This window comes from Crocuta crocuta, unplaced genomic scaffold (genome assembly GCF_008692635.1).
Source record: "Crocuta crocuta isolate KB4526 unplaced genomic scaffold, BGI_CrCroc_1.0 scaffold586, whole genome shotgun sequence".
Lineage (NCBI taxonomy): Eukaryota > Metazoa > Chordata > Mammalia > Carnivora > Hyaenidae > Crocuta > Crocuta crocuta.
In genome coordinates, this window is record NW_027532407.1 from 2411334 (window position 1) to 2430536 (window position 19203).

A 19203-nucleotide genomic window follows, 5' to 3' on the forward strand; every position below is an offset into this window, starting at 1 on the left:
AAACCACATGCTGCTCGTGCTATCTGTTCTGGGCTGAGTCTTTTCTGTGCCCGCCGTAGATTCCCTTAGCCTCTTGAAAAACGGTTTTCTAAACCAAGGAGCTGTGATGAGTCCCAAAGGACAAACCAACTCTCAAAAGACATAAACAGGGCTTGGGGGTTTTCCTTGGTGCCCCAATGAATCCACGTTCCCGAGACGCTCAGCCAGTGCTGGGGGAGCCCGGGCACAAGCTGGTGACTGCCCTAGCCTGGGAGGCAAGATTTCTTCTTCAGTTTCCTGTAGTCTTCTGTCAGGAACCTGTCATCTTCTATGAAGTTTTCCAAATCAGGGACTGTCAGGAAATTCAGGATCCTACTCATTTTTCCCAGGAGGATCTGGATCTTCCGAGCTGTTGAACCACATTCTACCTCCAGGATGGGTTTCTGCCTCATTTCACTCAGCGCCTCCGGGGTTATGAACTGTGGGAATTCAGAGAAGGCTGGGTGAGAATAAATGCTGCCCAGGCATCGTGATGTCCACCCCAGAATTAGGCCCTCCGTTGGCCAAGACTCAGTCTTGCCTGGAAACTGCACTCCAGGGCGCGTCTGTGCTCCCGGCCTTACCACCAGCAGCATGTCTCTCATCTGGCCTGGGCCTGTGGCCTCACGGACAATGTGGGCTGAGGACACAACTGAAGCCTGACCCCAAACCAAAGGGTTGTCAGCTCCTAGGCCCTCATGTGGCCTGCCTTCCAAAGGCTGTGCCTTCCTGGGGGTGTCTGGCTTCTCCCCATGGATTCCTACAGGTGAGGAGGGGTTGGGAGCCAGGAGACTGAGGCCCTGCCACGGCCGGGAAGCTGTCCACAGTGCCTGCCTGTGGGTCCCACTTCCAGCTTGGGCTCCCGTGGAGTGTGCCTGGACGAGGCACTGCCCTATGAAGCCACCGCTAGGCCACCTTCTGCCTTGGTTTGTAGCCTACAGAGCCTGAGGGGGAAATGACAAACGATCCTACCACCATGTTCTAGTTCTGTGAGGTCGCCAGCTTAGGAGATGTTGTCACATAAAGTGTCTTCTTTAAGCCTTACAACAATGCGGTGTCATTTTGCGGACAATAATGGGCACAGGAAGTGCAGGAGGCCTGCATGGTGTCTCACAGGAAGTGGAGGGGCTGGCGCCTCCTGTAGTGCCTGTAGGGTCCCCCAGCTGCCCGGCCCCGGTGGACCTGCTGACGAGTCATGTGTGTGCTGATTTGCTTCATTTGAGGCCCACCCTCCACTGGCAGAGCCCCTGGGGCAGCCAGGCCTCCTGGACTCTGCCTACACCGGCCTTCACCTGCCCTTTATGGGCACCGGCTTCCTCTCCTGGCCCTCCTCCCTCAGTGGAACCGTCCAAAGGCCAGCGGCCCAGGTCCTCACACCCTCGCCACCCCAGCTGCTCCCTTAGCTCATCACCGCGGCACAGTGGGGTGATGTATGACGAATGTATGACGGGTCGGCTGGTCTGGGAAACCCGGGGGAGGTAAGGAGGTTGGGACATGATTATTCAGCGTGTAAAATGGCAGGCTTGACGGGCCAGGTGACTGGCTGTCCACCTTTCCCAGTTGGAAAACACCTCAGTCCTGGGCAAGCTGAGCCCACCACACTCCCTCCTCTCCTTTCCAGTGATTTTGTTCTGCTTAGTTTTGCCAGAGTCTGCTGTTCGGTTGCTTCGTCTGTCAACCTACTGCTCTGTCTGCTCACCTCCCAGAAAACATGTCTGTCTGTCTGTCTCCCCAGGCAGGCAGTCCTTCTTTCAGAGACCTCAAACGCCTCTCTGGTGGGTCTGTAAACAGCCTTCTATGCATGGTGAAGGGGCGTCAGAGCAAAAGCAGCCTCTTGTGTGGGTCTCAGTGGTGGCGGGGGAGGGGGCAAGGACACCCTATTCTTCTCCCGCACTCTGGTCCTGGGGAAGGGTCTCAGGAGCCTACCTTCTTGCCCTTCTTCTGCCATCTTCTGCCCTTCTTCTGAGCCTACCTTCTGCAGTCAGGACCGCAGGGTACACACTCCCCATTTGTAGCGGGTTTGACTGTGTCCCCCTAAAGCTATGACTGAGTCCTAATCCCCTGTACCTGTTAAGGTAACTGTTTTTGGAAACAGTGTTTTAGTAGATGTAATTAAGTGAAGGATCTCAGGATGAGGTCATCCTGGACTGAGTATGGGCCCTGAGTCCAGTGTCGGGGATCCTTACTAAAGAAAGGAAAGGGAGACTGGACACACAGATGGACCCAGTGAAGAAGCTGTGTGAAGGGGAAGGTTGGAGCGATGCTGTCACAAGCCAGCAAAAGGGGCCACCAGAAGCTGGGAGATGCAAGGAGGGACTGTCCCTTAGAGCCTTCAGAGGGAGCGTGGCCGTGCTGCTCCCTGCACTCCAGACATCCCGCCTCCAGAGCTGTGAGAGGGCGAGTTTGTGTTGTAAGCCACCCGACTGGTGGTAACTTGCTGTGGCAGCCTGGGGACATCAATTCATCTGCTGCTTTCTTGCCTGGCTTGGGCGGCGCATCTTCAACTCCCCGGAGCTTATTTGTTTCGAGATGAGTGTGTTTGGGGAGGGGAGATGAGGACACCCCCGGCAGGACTGAGGACTTAAGGTCCCCCTTGTGTGTGTCCCTGCCAACTGACGGGGCTGTTGTGAGTCTCAGGTGAACTAATGGGTGTCGACATCTTTGCTTTTTTGTCTGAGCTCTTTGAGGCTCTCTGGCTCCTCGGCTCCAAATCCCAAGTGCTCGGAAGTGACTGACTGCATCTGTTGTGGTCAAGCATCAGGTCGGCCAAGGCGGCCTTGTTTCTCTGTGGGCTGCAGAGATGTAGAATGTGGCCCAGGGAGAGGCCGGTGGCATGGACCGGCTTGGACTGGCAGAGGGAGGTGAGGCCTTACCTTGTACCTGGTGCCCAGGTTTAAGCGGATGTGCTTCTTTTGGTGGCTGAAGCAGAAGGTGATCTCTTCCTGGCTCCTTACTTGTACCTTGATGTACCGGTTGATTTTCAAGGAGATGGACCGCACAGGCGGCGCGTGGACATGGAGATTCAGATTCCACCAGTTCCAGGCCTTCTGGTGTTTGTCTTTGGGGAAGTAGTAGCCCAGGTTTTGGCTCAGGCTCAACCTAGACCGAGAAGGGATCAGGTAACCATGGTGCTTGGCCCTTGGGCGTAGGACAGAGCCTCTCCCGGGCGAAGGCAGGCCTGCCCCCTCCTCTGCCTCCTCCCCTTTCTCTTTCCTCCTGGCCTGGGCTCCCACCCCCTGCACAACCACCTGAGAAGCTTTTAAGGAATGCAGATCTCCAGGCTCCACCCCGGACTGACAGAATGTGAATCCGGAAGGTGGGGGTCGGCCCTTCCCCAGTGTGAGAGCATCATCCTTCGCATTGGGCTTTGATGGGCTGAGACTCAGGGATAAGATGTGGGGTCTCTTGCATGCCTTATTGGAGAATTTTTTAAAAGTGCTTAATTTTAGGCTAAGTCAAAATGTCGTAAAACTTTTTGCCCGTAATTTTATGTTTGTCTCTGAACGAGCCCCTTATAGTCTCCGAGCCTAAGTTTCTTCATCAAGGAACTAAAGGTAGTTCCTGGATTTCCCTAGGGTCTCTTCTGGCCCTAAAAGTAAGTGTCACTGGGGAGAATAGGCCCTACTGAATGTAGCCAGGTAACGATTTGAGATAATTGGCTAAGTTTCTTGCCCCTGCTACTTGGTGCTTCTTGGTATCCAGTAGCTTCTTCTACCTTTCAGGCATTGCTTTTTGCGCAAAAGACCCCAGGGCAAGGCAGATACCTCTGAGAACAAGTTGTCAACTAGGAAATGGTGTTTTAAAAAAACCTGAAGAGGGGTGCCTGGGTGGCTCAGTGGGTTTAGCGTCCGACTCTTGATCTCAGCTCAGGTAATGAGATCGAGCTCCACATCAGGCTCTGCACTGATGGTGTGGAGCCTGCTGGGGATTCTCACTCTCCCCCTCTCTCTCTGACCCTCGCTCTCTGTCTCAAAATAAATAAATACACTTAAAATTTAAAAAAAAACTCAAAAAAGCGCCAAAAAATAAAGGAAAAAAGCCCCCCCCCCACACACACACACAAACAACCAAAAGGATATTTAAGAAAATGTTTTTAAAAACCAAGGGCAGGAGAGTGAAAACAAAATTTTGGAAGTAAAAATGAAAGTCTGATTCTGCCTCTCAAGCAGAAAAGCAGTATAAAGTTGATGCAAGACAGTAGGCATTTCCCACTCCGTGACTACTTAGTAGGGAGAGGAAGTGGGAAATCCTGAAAAAACTGGGTACTTACCCTAAACAGATAGAGATAGGTTTTGAAGTGGCTGTATTACCTTGATTTGGAGGGATGAAGTCTCCCACTGTCGCCAGAAATGGGAACTTAAGAAGTAAGTTCAGTTACAATGAGATATTTACAAGTTTGGGTTTTGTGTACAGTACAGAGGCCTCCAAAGCATGTAGCACGCCCGCCTCTCTGAGGCACCGGAACACAGGGGTTTCCTAAGGCAGTTCTCACCAGCTTTGACTCTCAAGAAGTATGGAGGAGGTGGAGCCCATGGAAGGGGACACCGTGAGTCCGTGGCGGGAGGAAGCAATGGCACCAAGGACAGAGTGCCTTCCCTGAGGTCGGGGACCTGCCTCGCTGCCCTCACGATACCCATCTCCCCCTTTGCAACACGTGCGAGTGGGAGAAACAAATTCACAAGCGAATGAGAGAGAGAGAGAGACTTACCCGGTGAGGGAGGACAGATGTGCAGCCTGGGAATCCAGCCTTAAGCACATTGCCGCTCCTTGGGGAGGGGTGTTTGGCTCTCATGACCTGAACTTACCAGATTTCTGTGTCTTCGTCGTAGAAGGTGGCATGGCCAGAGGTGTTGGTGAGGGCCCGGATGCACCCTTCTTTACTGTCTTCTACAACGATGTATGTGAACTTTCCCTGTTCTGTACTGAGGATGAGCATAGCCAGGTTTCCCGATGGATAACTGGAAGACAGTTAAGGCACAAGCACCCCTTGGGGCCCCCAGGAAAGGTGGAGAGGAAAACCCATGCTCCAGCCCCGAACCACAAACTTTTTGGGTGACACGTGTGTCAATATGAGTGTCTCTGGGCATCAGTGGATACTGTATTTGGCCTGATCCATCAGGAAAGATAATTTGGAAGACAGTCCCACTGGGGTAGAGAATTAACTTTCCATCACCTTGATGCACCTGGGGAGAGAAGACGAGCTTATAAAAAGTGCACAGGGGCTGATTGTCCCAATTCAGAGCCTCGTATTGTCACTAGAGTGCTTGCGATCTGTGTACTCTCTGGACGCCCGCCATCACTACCCCCCATCACTACTGCCATCGTGCTGGCGATTCTGGATAGGAAACCTCGCAGGGCCTCGGTTCACTTGTCTATGTGATGAAGAGGGTGAAATGGATTGCTCTGTGTGTGTGTATGTGTGTGTGTGTGTGTGTGTGTGTGTGTGTGTTTATTTATAATAATAAAACTATTATTTGGTGACTCCAATGGTAATTGGTTGTATTTGTTTCCAAAGGCTGCCATAACAAAGTGACACAAACTGGATACTTTAAAACCCCAGAAATTTATTCTCTCATAGTTGTGGAGGCCGGAAGTCTGAAATCAAGACATCAGCAGGGCTAGTTCTTTCTGGAGCCTCCAAGGAAGAATTTCTTTCATGCCTCTCTCCTGGCTTTTGGTGATGACCTGTGAGCCCCGTTGCTCTTTGCCTGGGCATGGCTGCAATGTCCCCTCCAGAATCACATGGCGTCCCCTATGTGTCTGTGTCTTCACCCGGCCACATGTGTCTGGTTCTTCTTCTTGAAAGAACACCAGTTGAACTGGATTAGGTCCACTTCAGCATGACCTTGTCTTAACTACATCAATGAAGACCAATTTTTCCGAACGGCATTCCATTCTGAGGCACCAGGGGTTAGGACTTAAACATAGCTTTTTAGGGGGATACAATCCAACCCATAACATTGGTGTTACTCTGGTTTTTTATTTCTTCTTGAGTCAGTTTTAGTGAATTATATATTTCTGGAGAATTGTTCATTTTAGGTAAATTTTCAAATTTATTGTCCTATGATTGTCATATAGTGATAAAAAAAACCTTGTATTGTCTCTATAGTTATGACATTGTCTTCCTTCTTTTTATTCTGTCTATCTTCTCTCTCTCTCTCTCTCTTTTTTCTGGATAAACCTTGCCTGAAGATTTGCCTATTTTACTAGTCAGTCTAGAGAGTGGCTTTTGGTTTATTTTACTATTTCTTTGTTTTCCATTGTATCAATTTTTAGTCTTACTAGGATCATTTATATACTCCTGTGGGTCTTCTGTATTACTCTATTTTATTTTTCTAATTCCTTGAATTGAATATTGAGCTTGCTGGTTTTCATCTTTCTTCTTCTTCATGATCCTCCTTCTTAATATAAGCATTTAAAGCTGTAGCACTTCTTTAGAAATACTGTTTTAGCTGTTCCCATGCATACAGGTGTTTACCTTTCATTCCACTCTAAATATTTTCAAATTTCCAATATAATCTCTTCTCTGACATACATGTTATTTACAAATGTGTTTTAATTTTTTAATTTTATTTTTTTAGTGTTTTGTTTATTTCTGAGAGAGACAGCATGAGCAGGGGAGGGTCAGAGAGAGAGGGAGATATAGGATCCGAAACAGGCTCCAAGTTCTGAGCTAGCTGTCAGCACAGAGCCCGACGCGGGGCTCGAACCCACAAACCGTGAGATCATGACCTGAGCCGAATTCGGATGCTCAAGTGACTGAGCCACCCAGGCACCCCTACAAGTGTGTTTTTAAATCTGCAAATGCACAAGATGCTTTTGGAGATGTTTATTATTACTAATTAAAATTCCCCGGGGTAAGAGAGCATAGTCTGTGTGATATCAGCTGTTTAGTGTTTGCTGAGACTTGCTTAGTGGCCCAGTGTGTCATCTATTATTGTAGCTATTTCTTTGAGAAGGACATATGTCCTTGTCTTGTGTTCCCATCTGGGCATTAAAACGCAAGCTCCTGGATTATCAGGACGTGCTGTTCTCTGGCCTTTCGCTCTTCCCTCCCCAGCACACTGCTTCCCCTCACCTCGCCCCCCAGCTTCCCACACTGGCTCCTCATCTCACCCTTCTGGTGTTCGGTATCGCTATTTCTGGTGTTGACTATTTTTCTTACTCCCTTACACACTCTGCTCTGTGTTTCTGATGCTTTTTACGATTCATCTACATTTCCCAGATGTTTGCAGCAGGAAGGCTTTTGGGGTCATTTGGTATCCCACCTCACTCTAACTGGAACTCAGATTAGTGGTTCTCTGACTAGCATTATTATTTTTTTACATGTTTATTTATTTATTTTTGAGAGAGAGAATGCACGCATGAGCACACTGGGGATGAGCAGAGAGAGGGAGAGAGAGAATCCCAAGCAGGCCCTGCACTGTCAGCACAGAGCCCGATGAGGGGCTTGAACTCACAAACCATGAGATCATGACCTGAGCCTAAATCAAGAGTTGGATGCTCAAATGACAGAGCCACCCAGGTGCCCCAACTATTATTTTCCACAGTTGAAGACCCGTTTATTTAAGAAAGCTTACGACAGGGGTGCCTGGGTGGCTCAGTCAGTTAAGCGTCCAACTTCGGCTCAGGTCATGATCCCACAGTTTGTGGGTTCGAGCCCTGCATCAGGCTCTGTGCTGACAGCCAGCTCAGATCCTGGAGCCTGCTTCAGATCCTGTGTCTCCCTCTCTCTCTGCCCCTCCCCCGCTTGCTCTCTGTCTCTCAAAATAAAATAAAAACATTACAAAAATTAAAAGAAAGAAAGAAAGAAAGCTTACGACAGAATGCCCAAATCTAAGATGATGAAAGAAAAAGATCTAGTTGTCTGAGGAGCTGGGGCAGTGGGCTCTTTAGGGCAGGTCTTGGAATGTCCGGGAACCTGGGCATCAGAGTGAAAACCACTCTGTGAAGTGACAAAGATCTGAAAACTGACCCCATCCCCACACCCAGCACAGTGCTGAGCACAGCACAGTGTGAGCATTCTACAAGTAGGCGCCATCATGATCTCCCTTGAAGATGAGGCTAAATGACTTAGACAAAGTTATCCAGTGAGAGGAGAGCCAGAGTCCAGCTGTGCCCCTGCCTCCAACCAGTAAGCTCCCAGCTGCTGCCCACATTTAGTCTACAAATCACGGTCCTTTTCTTTTTTAATCTAAAAAAGGTGCTTTGTAAAGACATCTGGGGTTGGTTTGTTCCTGATGGTCTGTAAGGAGCTTCTAGATATCGCTCATGGGAGAAGATATTTGTATTTTAGGTCTTATTTTTAAACGCTCCCTGAAAGCCAGACTTTCTTGAGAGGCTTTCTGCCTGTCAAATTCAATTGTCATGTAATGACATTTTCCTAGTGATGAAGACCCCACGGGCAAAGCACAATCTCTGACACAGAGGAGGAATTGTCACATTTTCTCTCACTGGGAGTTATCTAATAAGTGGCTTATCTAAAAGCCTAAATCTCATCACCATTTGCTTGGGGACAGGGTATGAGACTAGGAGCTCAGTCTAGGCCCTTCCTTCAGTTCTACTAGAGAGGAAACTGCCTCACAAGCAGGGCCCTGTGCTATGAGAGAATGGCCATCTGGTCCCTGAGCCGTCTCTCTGTGGCCGTCTGTCCTTGAGCTGTCTCCCTGTGGCTGTCTATCCCTGAGCTCTCCCTTCGGCCGTCTGTCCCTGAGCTGTCGCTGTGGCCATCCATCCTCAAGGTGTCCCTGTCGCCATCCATCCTTGAGCTGTCCCTGTGGCCGTCTGTCCCTGAGCTCTCCCTGCCTGCTGTGGAGTGGCTGGCTCCACGCTCTCCTGCCTGCACGCCTGCACACACTTACAAACACTGCTACCTGACTCAGCAAGCTACCTGGAATTGATTGCTCATTTGTAAAAACAAAAACAGCCGAATGTTCCACTCCTCATGGCCCTTTTGGACGGCTCCCTGTGTGGGGTGGATTAGGAAGGGACCTCTGCTTTGATCACTTAGTGAGAAACTTCCCCTTGGCTGCAAGGACATTTAAGATTGGTTGGGGGACAGATGCTGCCGGAGCAAAACTCTGAGGCAGGACAGGGGAGGGATTATGGGGAACATGGAGTTCACCAGCCCAGCTGGAGTAAGAAGCCAAGGAAGGTTTCACTGATATATTGGAGGTGAGGCAGCTGAAGCCTTATGAGGGCTTCCAACACCCTTACCATTCATTGTTGGGTACAATCTGGAGAGTCCCCTGGCTTTCCCTCCATTTCTCCATCTGCAGGAGTTCTGGCCGGTCCACTGACTCCCTTCTTCATGCAGGCCCAAGAGATGAAGGGAGACTGAACTTTCCATTCCTTCTCTGGAGGCTGGAAGAGTCATACCTTGGTTGACAGTATTGGTTTCCAGTTCTTTCCTACTTTTGCCACAAGGTGAAGCAACCCTCAACACTTTAAGATGTTTGGATTCTCATCCCCTTAGTGCAAACTGTTTTCATTTTTCTTTGGACACACAGCAGAAATACATTTCCCAGTTCTCTTGCATCTAGGTGGGGTCATGTGACTTGTTTGGCCGGTAGAATTTAAGCCTAGACCTTGACTTCACTCCTGTCCATGCAACAGGATGCAAAGGACTTCAAGATGGCAGAGACCCACCACAAAGGAGCCCTGATCCCCAAGAGCCAGCCTTGAGGAGAGCCCCTCAAGAGAGCTATGAGACTTTAATCATATATGGCATGAGCAAGAAATATGTATCTGGTTACTAAGCCTGTTAGCTTGGGGAGCTGTTTGTTTCAGCAAGTAATGAGCGTTGTCCTGGCTAATATAGCCTCTAGGTCCATGTGACAGTATTTACATTTTTTTGGGTCTCACTTTCTTCAACTGTACAGTAATGATAGTTAATACCATACATATCCCATGAGATTGTTGAGAAAAGCTAAGTTTACATTACACTAGAAGTGCTTAATAACCTACACAGTGTTACACAAATGTTAGGTTCCATTAGGCTTGAGTTCTATAATTTAGTAAGTAGTAACATAGGATTTACTCAGTTGCTCAAGCCAGAATTAGATACATCCTTTTATCTTCTCTTTCTCTCACATCCTACTTCCAATTTAACAGGAAGCCTTTTTGATTCTTTCTTCAAAATTTACCCCAAATTGTACTGCTTTCCACCACCTCTACTGCCATTGCTCTAATTGAGATGCCCATCATCTTTCACCTGAATTAATGCCCTGGCTCTCGGCTGAACTTTCTGCCTCTACTCTTGCCTTATTAAATCTCTTCTCCATATACAGCCAGAAAGATTCTTCTAGAGCATAAATCAGATGATGTTCCTTCCCTGCTCCAGATCCTCTCATGACTTTATATCTTCCTTGGGATAAAATCTGAAGTCTTACTCTGACCCACAAGGCTCTATCTGAACAGGGCATCTGAGCACATTCACCAGTCTTCTTTTTTTTTTTTTTTTAAATATTTTATTTATTTCTAGGAGAGAGAGAGACAGCGTGAGCAGGGGAGGGTCAGAGAGAGAGGGAGTGACAGACTCTGAAACAGGCTCCAGGCTCTGAGCTGGCTGTCAGCACAGAGCCCGACGCAGGGCCCGAACCCACGAACCGCGAGGTCATGACCTGAGCAAAAGTCGGACGCTCAACCGACTAAGCCACCCGGGCGCCCCACATTCACCAGTCTTCTCACTTTCTCACAGCTGTCCTTGAGGAAAGGCCTCAGGGCCTTGGCAACTCTTTGCTCTGCCCCTCATTTCAGGCATGCGTAGACTCACCTGGCACTTCCCCCGCTGCCTTATACTTCGCAGACCAACTCTCCTCTCAGGTCAGGGACTCCTGAGCCCCTTATGCTGCTTTGCCCATGGTTCCTGACAATAGCTGACACAGCACTGAACAGGGCTGTACACACTGGCTGTTCCTCAAGTGGAACGTAAGTTCTATGGGCACAAGAGCTTTGTTTCGTTCACCCTTATGTCTCCAGCACCTAGAAGAGGCTCTGAGGCATAGTAGATTCTCACTTTATACATTCAGAAGGCGTAAAGTCCATCACATCTTCCTAATCCCCACTTTAGCTCCTCTTTTTTGAGCTTCAGACCTGATAGCTCACTCTGAGTGACTCCAATATTCTGAGATGTTTTCACTTATGTATAGTATCCATATAGTATAATATACATTTTTATAAATGTACCATTGTTTTTTAATAGGCTTCATTTTTAGAACAGGTCACAGCAAAATTGAGCAGAAAGCACAGAGATTCTCATACATCTCTTGTCCCTACACACATGCACAGCCTCCCCCACTACCTACACCCTGTACTCAGCATCCATTATAGTCAATAAACCTGCATCAGCACAGCACTATTGTTAAGGTCCCCTACTATTATTATGTTATTATCAATGAGTTTCTTTATGTTTGGTATTAATTGATTTATATATTTAGATGTTCTAAGTTGGGGACATAAGTATTTATAATTGTTAGATCTTCTTGATGGATAGACCCCTTAATTATGATATAATGCCCTTCTTTGTGTCTTGTTACAGTCTTTGTTTTAAAATCTAGCTTATCTGATATTTATTCTGGCTTTCTTTTGATGTACATTAGCATGATAGATCGTTCTGCATCCACTCACTTTCAATCTAAAGGTGTCTTTAGGTCTAAAATGAGTCTCTTGTAGGCAGTGTATAAGTTTTTTAAAAATCCATTCTGATACCCTGCGTCTTTTGATTGGAGCATTTAGTCCATTTACATTCAGAGTGATTATTGAAAGATATGAATTTAGTGCCATTGTGTTATCTATAAAGTTGGTATTTCTGGTGATGTTCTCTGTTGCTTTGTAGTCTTTGTTGCTTTGGTCTTTTCCCCCTCACTCAGAGAGTCCCCTTTAATATTTCTTGCAGACTTCTTTAGTTTTTGTTTGACTGGGAAACTCTATCTTTCTATCTTTGCTGGATAAAGTATTCTTGGATGCATATTTTTCCCATTTAGCACATTGCCATTCCCTTCTGGCCTGCCAAGTTTCTGTGGACAGATCTGCTGTGAACCAGATCTGCCTTCCCTTCTAGGCTAAGGACTTTTTTCTCTTGCTGCTTTCAGGATTCTTTCCTTGTCTGTGTATTTTGTGAATTTGACTATGATATGTCTAGGTAATGACTGGTTTTTGTGTAATTTAATGTGCATTCTCTGTGCTTCTTGGATAATAATGTCTGTGTTCTTTCCTAGATTAGGGAGTTTTCAGCTATAATTTGCTCAAATAAACCTTCTGCCCCCTTTTCTCTCTCTTCATCTTATGGGACTCCTATGATACAAATGTTATTACATTTTCAAAAGTTGCTGAGTTCCCTAAGTCTACCTTCATGATACAATATCATTCTTTCCCTCTTCTTTTCAGCTTCATTATTTTCTATAATTTTATCTTCTATATCACTAATTAATTTCTCTGCTTTTTCCATCCTTGCTGTTATGGCAGCCATTCAGGTTTGCACCTTGGGTGTAGCATTTTTAATTTTTGCCGGACTAGATTTTAGTTCTTTTATCTCTGGAATAAGGGATTCTCTAGTGTTGTCTATGCTTTTTAAAATATTTTTCAAGCCCAGCTAGTATCCTCATAATTGTTGTTTTAAATTCTAATTCAGACATCTTATATCTGTATTGATTTAATCCCTGATTTCTACTTTCTGTTCTTTCTTTTGGGGTGAATTCCTCCATCTTGTCATTTTGTCCAGAAAAAAAAAAATCTAGATCCTAGCTGTGTTTTGGTCTGCTTGTTAAAAGAAGCTAGATCCAAAAAATATATATATATATAATAAAAATTAAATAATTAAAAATTAAACATTAAAAAAACCAAAAAGGAAGCTAGATTCTATTTCCCCTAGAGCTGAAGCTTTGCAGCACTCTATGATCAATAGACTTAGTGCATGTGAATGGTTTGTGCTGGTCTTCTGGGAGAGGAGCCTGTTGCACTGATTCTCAGGTGGCCTTGCCCTAGTGGAGATGCATCTGCAGAGCGCAAGAGCACAAGGGGGTGGGGCTTTGTATAGTGGCTCTGGGCCCCTCTTGACCATGCTGTTTAGCTCACTGAGGTTGGTCACTGCTGGTGGGCAAGGAATGACAATGACTTTGCCCCACTCTCTTATCTCTGGATCAAGGAGCTTGTGCTTGCCACTCCTCAGGAAGCCCTCACAGATGGGCAAACAATCACCCCTTCTGTGTCCCTGACTTCTGCACCCTGTGTGTGTTTGAGCTGTCCACCTGCCGGATGACACAGCCTTCCTGAGTTTTATCTCAGGCACGGCTATGTTTCAAAGCTAACCTTCAGAGACCCCCATGGTGTGGCCCAGCACTGATCCTCTCGGGGAGAGTCTCACTGTGCTGTGACTGGTGCTGGCTTGTCCCAGAAAATGGTTGCATGACTGTGCAGAGGCTTGGAGTTTATGGTAAATTGCAGTAGAAAGCTGGCACCAAGGTTACTGCCCTCGGCGGGCATCTTTGCTCCAATGCTGGTGAATGGGGCAGCTTGATGGTGCCCACCAGGTCTTTTGCCCATGGAAAGGCCAAATCACCTCTACCAAATGCACTCCCAGCAAGGGAACCACTTCTTCCCGGGAAGCCCAGGGGATACTCAGGCTGTGCTGCCCACTCTCACTGCAGCACCGCCAGGTGCTACCCTGGTAAGCCCGCTGACCTCTGAAACTTCAGACTCAGTCTCTGCACTCTGCTGTTTATAAGAACTTGCAGTATTTAAACCCTCTCCGTTTCCCCAGTCAATAGTTTTGGGAAAGAGCTTTTCCTGTGAAGTCCCCTGTGTGTGTTTTCACTCTTTTTTTCACCCTTTCTCTCTTTCCCTTCCCTCTCTCACCTCTGCAGCATCTATGGCTCTTTTCTCCCCCGAATCAACTCTCTGCAATTCCTACGTTCCATAAGGTGGCTGCTTTTTTTCCACCTGTAGACATGCAGCTGTGTCCTCTGAGTTCTCAGGTCGATTTCTTGGGAGTTCAGAATGATTTGCTATTTGTCTAGCTGTGTTTGAGGTAGGAGGCAAGCCTAGGGTAACCCTACTCCTCAACCCTCTTAACCAGTCATTCTCCATGGTTGATTTTTGACAGACATTTTAAATTTATTAGGGGATGGACTATATATTATAATATATACTTCCCTTTTCCTCCTTCCAATCCTATCCTGTTGCCTAAGACAGGGCCTACTGGGAGAAGAGTCTTAGTGAACCCTAGTAAAAGTCTCAGTTAATCTATGCATAACCCCCAGGCTCAGGCATGCCTCTGCATTTCTATTCACACCGTATATTAGTTCTGACAACTCCCTGATGGGGTGTGTGTATCTCATCCCCCCAAACCCTGCACAAAGTAACAATACCCATGCACTGCCATACTTACCTCAATCTTGTTCTGTATCCATTCTGTATCTACTTCTAATTTCTTCTTACGTTGAACCACACGACGAGTTTTTTTGGCTTCTGTCACAGGCTCCTTATCTTCTGGTTGTGATTGCCATAATTGAAATGTGAAAGTCGATGTGTCTGCAGTTTTGGTAGTGAGTAAATCTGGTAGAAAAGAGAAAGAAAGTTTAGATCTGTCTTTCTCAGAGAGTTTGAGGGCATATTCTCCCCAAATACCAAAAGCTGCCGGTAGTAGAAAGAGCAGCTCTTGGAGAGAAGTGTGGGGGCTGAAATTCCAGAGAAACTGAGTGTCTCAGTTTTTGCATTCATCCACTCAAAATACATTTATCAAATGCTTACAGTGTGCCAGCCCAGGGCTAGATGCAATACCACGGTGAAGACCACCCAGTCCAGACTTTGGGGAGTGAAGGTGACACACTAACAAGGGTGGCTGCTAATTCTGGTAATTTAAAAAGTAGGCGAAAGTGGGGAGTCATTAAAAAAAAAGGAAACATACTTCAAACATGTTATTTCAACTTAAAACATAAATGTGTATTATCATGCCATTTTATTATTATTTTTTAAAGTTCATTTACTTAGAGAGAGAGTGTGAGCAAATGTGAGTGGGGGAGGGGCAGAGAGAGAGAGGGAGAGAGAGAATCCCAAGCAGGCTCCACACTGTCAGCATAGAGCCCAATGTGGAGCCAAATCTCAGGAAACGTGACGTCATGACCTGAGCTGAAATTAAGAGTTGGACATGTTGCCTGTATGCCATTGTAAAATGCAGGGCAAGATCTTTCCTTTGTGGGTGGCCTGATGATGGGCTCTGTGATCCCTTTTGCTCAAAGCACATTCATAATTTATTATCTGTAATTTTCAGTTTCGGTAGTTTCTAAATAGTCTGCGGAATCACACACTTAAAAAATTCTTCATATTCCTCAACATTTAATGTATGTTCTGTCCATGTGTAATTTAACGTAGTTGTTTTATTTTGTTTTTTAATGTTTTATTTATTTTTGAGAATGAGAGAGAAGCAGAGAGAGAGGGAAACACAGAATCCGAAGCAGGCTCCAGGCTCTGAGCTGTCAGCACAGAGCCCAACGTAGGGCTTGAACTCATGAACCATGAGATCATGACCTTAGCCGAAGTCAGACACTCAACCAACTTGAGCCACCTAGGTACCCCTAAAGTAGTTTTTTAAAAAGCTATTTTCTTCTTGGGCCTTTTTAAAGCGTTCAACTTAGTTTTCACAGCAACAAGTTTCTTTTTATCACTTTTTTTTTTGTTTTACACGAGTTGAATTTTGGAACTAAATTAGTAGGGCAGCTGAGTCTTGGCGGGCGTCAGACAAGCAGTGGGGGCAGCAGGAGAATCTGGGACTGTGGCACATCTGAAATGAAAGAGGCCACCGATTAGAGCTCAGGGAGGAAGCTTTTCCTCAGGAACATGAGGAGACAGAGGTGGCAGGGCAGGGTCATTTGGAAACCTGTGTAAGAAGTTTGGAAGCAGATCTCAGTCCTGTGAGCAGCACCTTCCTTCTCCGGAGCCTGCTTACAAATGATAATGACTTGTCAGAGGGAAACAGCTGAATGAGCCTGGCCACTGTTCCTGAGTGTCTCTTAGAAATTAATAGAAAACATTTCTAAAATGGCAATGACAAAGAGGACATTTATATGCTCATTTTTTCCCCCATCAGAATGCTAAAATCATGGACACTTTGGTTTGTGCTATACATCCGGCTTTCCCCTCATTAGGGGGAGGCTTTCGGCTGTCTTTCTGAGTCTTAGTTCCCTTAAAATGTTAGAATAATGATGCCTAGAGAGATCTACTGAGTTTCAGTAAAACTTTGGTTTGTGAGTCTAGTTCGTTTTCAGAAGCATGCTTGTAATCTAAAGCAATCATGTATGAAAGTGAATTTCAAGAAACATTGGTTCAGTTGTGATCATGTGACATTCGGTACCACGTACTACTTATACTGCAAGACATCGCTCCTTTATCAAGTGAAAATGTATTAGAAATGTTTGCTCGTCTTGCAGAACACTCGCAGAACAAGTTACTCACAATGCAGAGTTTTACTGTGCTGTGAAATCATGTCTGCACAGGGCTTGCCACCTACTAGAGGGTCCATGTATCAGTGGCCTTCACTCAGGAAGCTTTGAATTTTGATGGCTCATGATTCAATGTCCTTCCATCTCTTTTCCTAGACTAGATGGTTCTGAACAGAAAAGGCTACCAAATTTGAGAGGCCCCATGCAAAATGAAAATGCAGAGGTCCTTGTTCTAAAATTATTAAGAATTTTAAGACAGTGAGAACAGGGCATTAAACCAAGCACAGCGCCTTCAAAGTATTGAGCCCCGCGTGACTGATCATAGGTCCCACATTCATGAAGCCAGCCTGGGCTTGGGAATCAGAGTGTGCAAACAGGATGGTGTGTGTGTAGAATACGGAATGGTCTGCATCCTAGAAGTGAGTGAGTTTGGATCTCAAAAGAGGCTGGGAGATTTCTTTGGGACTGGCTACAACCAGAACATGGAGGGGATGCCTTTTATCTATTAGAAGTGTTGCTTTTTTGTATAAAAAGCTCAAACCTTCTAGACTTCAATTACCCAGAGGAGCGGGGAGTGGGCAGGGGGTGTGGCAAGGCACTATGGGAATCCAGTCATATTAAATCTTATTTATTCTCTAATTAGAAGTTCTATCCTGGATGTGTGGCAGTAGAATATCCAGATAGTCCTTAATCACCCAAAAGGGGAAAAAAAACATGCATCTTACATGATTTAAAACATGCATGGCAACATCCATCAAAAACAACAACAAAAACACTTACTGAGTGCCTACTGTGTGCCTTACTAAGGTGCCAAGTAAGAAAAGACATAGGCATCTACAACCCAGAGGGAACAGAAATATGAGTAGACAAGTATAGCATAATAAGTGGAATAGCTGTTTATTGTGTTTTCAGCTGCTGAGCTTTTTTTTTTTAAATGTTTTTTTTAAATTTATTTCTAGGAGAGAGAGAGAGAGACAGCGTGAGCAGGGGAAGGTCAGAGAGAGAGGGAGTCACAGACTGAAGCAGGCTCCAGGCTCTGAGCTGGCAGTCAGCACAGAGCCCGACGTGGGGCTCGAACCCACGAACCGCGAGATCATGACCTAAGCGAAAGTCGGACGCTTAACCGACTAAGCCACCCAGGCGCCCCTCAGCTGCTGAGCTTCTGACCCCCCTCCTTGATTTGGGGGCACCCCATTGTGTGCTTCTTGGTGGGATGCAGGGCATCCCCACCCTGAAAACCAAAGGTAGTAATTCCTTCTTCTTGTCTCCTGACTCCAGTGAGGACTCAAGACCGAGGCTTAGAAGGACCCCACTTTTTCTTCCCCAGAAACACTAGCCTTTTGTTGTTCATTGAACATGAGAAGGGGTGAGCTCCAGGTTTGGCCTTGGAGGTCTTGGGCAGAACGTGGCTGTGCCCACACTATGGCTGGGTTATCTCAGGTGAGTCCTTTAGCCTTCCTGAACCTTAGCTTCTATAGCCTGCTTTGCGCAGTTATGAAGGTTCATTTGAAACAGAGTGTGTGAAAATACCTAGTCCAGAGAAGTTACTCCCTAAGAGTTAGATCAGGGGCAGAAATTGGTGTTGGGGGGTGCTGGAACATGGTCTTGGGATAGAGCCTGAGTTTGTGCCCTGGCTCAGGGGGAAAAAAAAAGCTAACCAGGACTGGTTAGCTGTGCCTGCCATGGTTACCATTGACATTTCTGGGTTAGTTGGATCTAGTAATCCGAAAGATATCCCATGTGGTGGCTTCGAGTCTTTGAATGAAGCAGCCTCATGGCTTATGCTCTTGGCCCAAATTTTCCATTATTAGCCTTTTTTTCCCGAAGAATTTGTGAATTTGAGAGAAAGAGAAAGAGCAGGGGAGGGGCGGGGGGGGGGGGAAAGAAAATCTTAAGCAGACTCCATGCTCAGCGTGAAGCCTGAAGTGGGTCTCAATCTCATGATCCTGAGATCATGACCTGAACCAAAATCGAGAGTCAGACGCTTAACCAACTGAGCCACCCAGACACCCCTGCACGATTAGACTTAAAAACACTGGCAACCACCATGACTGGAAAATCTTAACAGCTGGACCTCAGATGCCTTCAGTATCTGGTAAACCTTGCGTTAATGCTCTAAGTAGCCCCTCAAATCTAGGTTAGATTCCTTCGTATGGGGCTCCATGGCCTCCTCTTCCTACCATAGCACTTAACCATTCCATACGTGAATCCCTGGCTTTCTTTTCTGTCCTTACCCACACCCCGCAATGCCCAAAAGGATAAGGGGTCCCAGACTGTATCCATCTTGCTTGGTATTTTATCCCGGGCAGCTAGGACCTTGCTAGTCTAGTAGGTACTCCCGTTAGGCAATGAGCCTTTCTGCCCCCTTTAGGGCACATGGCAGAAGCTAAGAGGCCATATCACAGGATGGAAAAAAGGGAGAGTGGTCCTTACTTTCACGTTTCTTCAAAATCCAGAGGATTGTTTGCTTGTATTTTCCAAAATTTTTCTTCAACCTAAAGAGAACGTGAATTATCTTGGATTGATGTTTACGTGGCATGCTTATTGGCTGCTACTGTGTAGACAGTGCTAGAGCCTGCTGAGTGTTTCTATTGTTGAAAACCTGGGCCCATGCCTCTGCTTTCAGGGGCTCTTTTTCTTCCAGGCAGTACTCGGGAATAAAGGGACAGTACATGGTGGTGACTCAGTGTTTCCCTCCTGGACTGTAGGCTGACACCCAAATCCTTCTAAATAAATTCAACAAGGGTCA

The 19203-nt window shown here is 46.4% G+C and overlaps 1 protein-coding gene across 1 annotated transcript in view; it reads right to left on the reverse strand.

Annotated features, from left to right (window-relative positions):
• Nucleotides 1-15: 15 nt before the first annotated feature.
• ERICH6B (glutamate rich 6B) overlaps nt 16-19203 on the reverse strand; it is a 63507-nt gene continuing 44319 nt past the window's right edge. Inside the window, exons 10-15 of the mRNA XM_077778780.1 lie at nt 18888-18949; nt 14405-14571; nt 5116-5201; nt 4824-4976; nt 2892-3117; nt 16-458 (exon numbers count right to left, since the gene is read on the reverse strand). Of these exons, the coding sequence (XP_077634906.1) occupies nt 243-458; nt 2892-3117; nt 4824-4976; nt 5116-5201; nt 14405-14571; nt 18888-18949 (910 nt within the window). The 3' untranslated portion in view covers nt 16-242. The remainder of the gene's footprint in view (nt 459-2891; nt 3118-4823; nt 4977-5115; nt 5202-14404; nt 14572-18887; nt 18950-19203) is intronic.